The sequence below is a fragment of the Chenopodium album genome, chromosome 9 (assembly GCF_948465745.1).
Source record: "Chenopodium album chromosome 9, dcCheAlbu1.1, whole genome shotgun sequence".
Lineage (NCBI taxonomy): Eukaryota > Viridiplantae > Streptophyta > Magnoliopsida > Caryophyllales > Amaranthaceae > Chenopodium > Chenopodium album.
The window spans coordinates 55,310,193-55,315,908 of record NC_137842.1 but is presented as its reverse complement, the minus strand read 5'-3'; the positions used below and the strand labels follow the sequence as shown (position 1 = coordinate 55,315,908).

Sequence of the window (5,716 nt, the reverse complement as noted above, 5' to 3'; positions counted from 1 at the left end):
CCTTCTCTCTCTCCTTCTCTTTCTCTCTCTCCTCGCGCTGCTTCAGTTTCTCTCTCTGCGTTTCAATTCTTTCCCCCTTTTTTTTTAGGTCAAGGTCGCAATTTTAATTTTCAAAAAATGACAGTAAAATTTACGACGGAAATAAATTCCTTCGTAATTTAAAACTTACGACGGAATATTCCGTCGCAAAACACTTTACGACGGAATATTCCGTCGCAAGTTTTAAATTACGACGGAATTTATTTCCTTCGTAAATTTTACGAGGGAAAATGCCTCGTAACTGAAATTTTCCGTCGCTAAATTGCGACGAAATGTTTTCCGTCGAAAATATCCACCTTAACGACGGAAAAACATGTCCGTCGTAAGCATTCCGTCGCAATTTAGCCTATTTCTAGTAGTGGCCAATTGATCCTTCTTGTGACTTCCTTCAGGATATTCTCCATTGATTAAATACTTCTTAACATTAGTATACCAAGCATCCTCATCATCTTCTTGGGTTAATAAAGCAATTGTTGGTTTAAAATTAACCATTGGAATTTCTTTTTCTACAATTGTTACCGACTGTACCTTCACATCATCGTCCCAAGTTAAATTTACCGCCAGATTTGTCAAAGCATCGGTGAAACTGTTTTGTTCGCGAGGGAGATGTTTGAACTCTATTTCTTCAAAGAATGGGATAAATTGTTGAAGATACTCCGTGTACATTTGCAACCTTTCGTCCCGAACTTTCCAAGCTCCAATAGTTTGGGAAATTATGAGATAAGAATCACCGTATACTGTGAGATTTTTTGCACCAGCTGCTAATGCCGCTTTGATTCCATAGATGCAGGCTTCATATTCAGCCGTGTTATTCGTCGTTGGGAAACTAAGCTTCACAGCGAAAGGAATATGTACTCCATAAGGATCGATCAATAATACCCCTGCACCATTTCCCCTTCTATTTGAGGCTCCATCGAAATACATCTTCCATCGTGACGTACTAAGACAGAAAATATGTTCATCTGGAAAATCATCATCAAATTCATCACCCGATATAGGTCCATCTGCCAAAGCTTCAGATATAGCCCTCCCTTTGACAGACTTTTGATTCACGCACTGAATGTCAAATTCTGACAATATCGCATGCCACCTTGCTATTCTTTCACTCAAGATTGGCTTCTCAAAAATGTACTTAATTGGATCTAACCTCGAAACCAGATAAGTAGTATGTGCTTTCAAATAATGTCGAAGCTTCTTTGTTGCGTAAATAAGGGCAATGCAAGCTCTCTCTAAAGGAGTGTATCTAGTTTCATACTCAAAGAACTTTTTACTGAGGTAGTAGATAGCTATTTCCTTCCTTGTACCCTCTTGGTATTGTGCCAAAAGAGCTCCCATGGCTGTTTCCGTAATAGTAAGATATAATATCAAGGGCTGCCCTGGTTTCGGCGGCATTAAAACCGGAGGATTGGAGAGGTATTCTTTCATTGAATCAAATGAGGCTTGACATTCGTCATTCCATTTTGTAGGAACATTTTTCTTAAGTAACTTGAATATAGGTTCACACCGGGTTGTCAATTGCGATATGAACCTACTAATATATTGAATTCTACCAAGAAATCCCCGAATCTCCTTTTCCGTCCTTGGCGGAGGAAGCTCTTGTATGGCCTTTACCTTATCAGAATCAACCTTAATTCCGTCTTGACTTACGACGAAGCCTAGAAGTTTTCCCGAAGTTACTCCAAATACACATTTATGAGGATTCAATCTCAGATTGTATTTCCTAATTCCATCGAAGAATGATTTTAAAGCATCAAGGTGCGTCTCACGATCATGACTTTTGACAATCATGTCATCAACATAAACCTCCACAATATCGTGGATGAGGTCATGCAAAATCGTCGTTGCAGCCCGTTGATAGGTTGCCCCAGCATTCTTTAATCCAAAGGGCATTGCTCTATAACAAAAGGTTCCCCATGGGGTAATAAAAGAAGTTTTGGACATGTCCTCTTCTGACATAAGTACCTGATTATATCCCGAGAATCCGTCCATGAATGAGAACATGGTTTGTCCAGCAGTGTTATCAACCAGAACATCAATGTGGGGCAAAGGAAAATAGTCTTTTGGTGATGCTGAATTTAAATCCCTAAAATCAATGCACACTCTGACCCTTCCATCTTTTTTGGGCACTACCACCACATTCGCCAGCCATTCCGGATGCTTAATTGGTTTGATGAAGTTGGCATCAAGCTGCTTTTGAATTTCCTCCTTAACTTTGAGACAAACTTCCGGTTTCATTCTACGAAGCTTTTGTTGCTTTGGCTTGCTATCGGGATAGAGTGGTATACGATGTTCAGCAATGCTACGATCGACACCAGGCATATCAGCATAAGACCATGCAAACACATCCACATATTCTTTAAGTAAAATAATAAATGCATTTTGTTCATCGAGGGAAAGGGAGGATCCTATCTTGACTTCTTTTACATCATTATCCGTACCTATGTTTACAGTTATAGACTCTTCCATGGGTGTCATACATGATTTAGGTTCATTGAAAAGTTCATTATTAGAAAATGCTTCATGATCAAGATCAATTTCTTGTACGCAAATATGTTTACAAGTAATTTTATCGATATCTTCATGATATGGGATATCAGGCAGTGTATGGATAGATGATTGGCTAGATGATGAGCTATCGGTTTCATAACCGTCTGAGATAGAGGATTAAAAAGGATATAGTTTAGGGAAAAAAGGGAATTGTTCTCGAGTTTCGGATCGGATATTGTTTTCAACTTCTGTTTTTATTGGAGTAATAAGCGTAATGGGATCCAATCGGACTTCATAATCAGAAATTAATGAAAACAAGCCTCTTAGAACTCCTTGATTTAGATGGTCAGCCCAATCAAAATCTTTCTTAAATACTGGTTTCTTATCAAACCATTTCTTAATAAATTCTTCATTCCTTGCTTCTGCAAAGAAAATTTCTAACCCAGGGAGAATTTTCTCTTTATCCAAGTCATACCAAGGTTCAGGAAACTCATAAAATGGCTCAGTGTCATTTTGCAACACAAATTGCCCATTCAAAGTGAGAGACTTCTTTTTCATAACCTTAGAACCCATGTTCTCATCGAAGCCCAAACCATGACGATTTCGCTTATCGATTATTGGGATTGGGTGCCTCATGCCTTCACCGTTTCGTCCTAAACCAGCTCCTGGAACATAACCCATTTTCACCATCAATTGAAGTCCTCTAGTAAGTGTTTGGGGTATTGGATCTTGGATTTCTTGAATGGAATCCGAGGGTAGAGTAGATTTTCGAGTTTGGTTGGTAATTGGTTGGCAAAGGATACCTAAACATTACATACCGAAGATTAGGATTTCCTCCTTTTTTTTTTTAAAATAATTAAAAAAAAAAAAGTAAACGATAAATGCAAAAATGCATGCGGAAAAAAAAAGATTTTGGTAAAATTTTAAAGGACGTCTATTAAGTTAGATAAGTTAGTGGGGTGTTCATTCCCAAAAAAAAAAACTTTTTAATTATTTCGGGTCGCGCCAAAAGGCTGCCTACGTATCTCCAGATAGATTTTTTTGTATTTTCACTTTTTTTTTTTCTTCCCTCTTTTTTTTTTTTGGAGAATCAGACCCTTCGTAGTTCAAAACGGAAGAAGGAGGTTTTTTTTTTTTGAAACAGCTGCACTCGATCAGAGTTGCCTACGTACCCTAATAACAATGTGCGTGCAAGTACAATTTTGTGTATGATCATGAAATAGTGCTTTAGGGGATCAAGCTGTACGTAGTTCTTTGTACCAAAAGAAAACATAAAGAGGAAAAAAAATGCTTGGTTTACAGTGCTCATACTACCCCTTTTATTCATCCTTCTTGATGGAGGGTAAGATAGAAGTCACCATGTCGTTGTAGATGCTTCCTTTCCCATGTATAGATTCCTTAGGCTTCAAGGTTTTCAACAGTCTTTCTCGTAGTCCGATTAGTGACGAGCAATCAAAAGAGTGGGATCATCTTCGTGTGTCCAAAGGGAAAGGGAATTTATGGACACTTTCTGATTCGAGCAGGAAATTCCAGTTGTGCGCTTTATACACCAACGGAGGGCGTGACATTCGTTAGTATCATGGCCATGTAACTGATGATAGTGACAATATTTGTTGAGATTAGGTCCAACAGGATCAGCTCCTGCTCGACGAGGTAGTGGCTTGATACGACCTTCTTCGAGTAGTTGAAGGAACAAATCAGCTTGAGAGGCCTGTGGCTGTGCCGGGCTTGTCTCTGGTACGCTAGACTTAGGATGGGCTAGAGTGATGATCCCACGATCAATAAGATCCTGGATTGCACATTTAAGGTCGTAACAAGTATCGGTTCTATGCCCATATAGATGACAATAACTGCAATATTGTCTCATATCGGTCCCATGTGGTGGTATCGAATACACATAGCTTTTTTCCCGAAGAATGCCCTTTTTTCTCAAACGATCGTACACCACACTCAATGGTTTGTCGATTCGAGTGAATATCTTCCTGTTGGCTCTTTCACCTTGAGGGTGCACCTTAGGCCTTCTTTCCTATAGTCGATAGGCATCAATTTCGTAACCATGTCTCTCCATGTGCGAGAGATCGGCGTATTTGATGGAGACCATATGTTGATAATAAAAATCATTTAACTTTCTTAGAAATATCAACATAAACTCCCGATCAGTTATGGGAAAACGAAGTCGAGCCCGAATGTAAGAACATCTTGAAAAGAGATGTGAAAATGATTCCCGGTCACTTTGCTCCATATTCACTAGCTTCAGTTTTTCGGTGTCAGTCTGTCGAAATTCAAATGCCCAGTCACTGAATGCTTGAGCTATTTCTCCCCAAGAGCCTTTACTTGTTACCCCTGAGGTTTAATACCAGGATAATGCGGGTCCACCCAGACTTCTATTAAACAACATAGGAAAATGTTCTTCTGGAACATTTAAAGGGTATAAGGTGTTCACAAAGTTGTATAAATGGAGAATAAGATCTCCCAACCCATTAAACTTCTCAAACTGAGGAAGATTAAGATAACGATCTACATGCCCGTAGTTAGGGAAAAGAATCAACTCCTCCGGGTATACCAACCTTCTATAACACGGGACATCAAAATCCAAATCAAAATCCTCAGCCCTAGACCTCTTCCGAGATCCCTCATCATGTTTAAAGGAATTACTTGTCCAAGATTCTCCTCTAAAACAAGGATCGCTGTCTTTTGGAGTTTTAGGCTCCTCTTCTACCCCATCTTCATTGGACCAGTTTGTTCCATCTCTAGCTCCTTGGGGATTAACCTCATAATCATTGTCATTTTCTTGAAGCTCTTCTTCTGGATCTTCCTCAGTTTCTTCTTTCGGATCTTCCTCAGTTTCTTCGTCTTCCTCTAAGTCCTCTTCCGGATCTTCCTCCGTTTCTTCGTCTTCCTCTAAGTCCTCTTTCGGATCTTCCTCCGTTTCTTCTTCTTCTTTCCATGAGCTACTTGAATCAAATCCAATATTATGAATAGTGAATTCGTCTAATCGACTACCCTCTTCTTCATCTAAATGGAGCACTGATTTTCCAACACTAGAAACATTCATAACTTCTGGATTACCCACAAGTGTCACTGCACCATGATCTGTGAGCAGCTTCACCTTTTGGTGTAAGGTAGAGGCTACCACCCTATTCTCATGAAGCCAAGGTCTACCGAGCAAAAGGTTAAAGCACGCTTCAAT

General features: G+C 39.4%; 1 protein-coding gene across 1 annotated transcript; it reads right to left on the bottom strand.

The window, feature by feature from the left end:
• Window positions 1–336: 336 nt before the first annotated feature.
• LOC145557744 (uncharacterized) lies at window positions 337–3,207 on the bottom strand. The gene is made up of 2 exons (XM_081618914.1): window positions 2,847–3,207; window positions 337–2,690 (listed from the first exon to the last, which is right to left on the bottom strand). Exons 1-2 carry the CDS (start codon window positions 3,205–3,207, stop codon window positions 337–339), a joined length of 2,715 nt encoding a protein of 904 aa, XP_081475040.1.
• Between the last annotated feature and the right edge of the window lie 2,509 nt (window positions 3,208–5,716).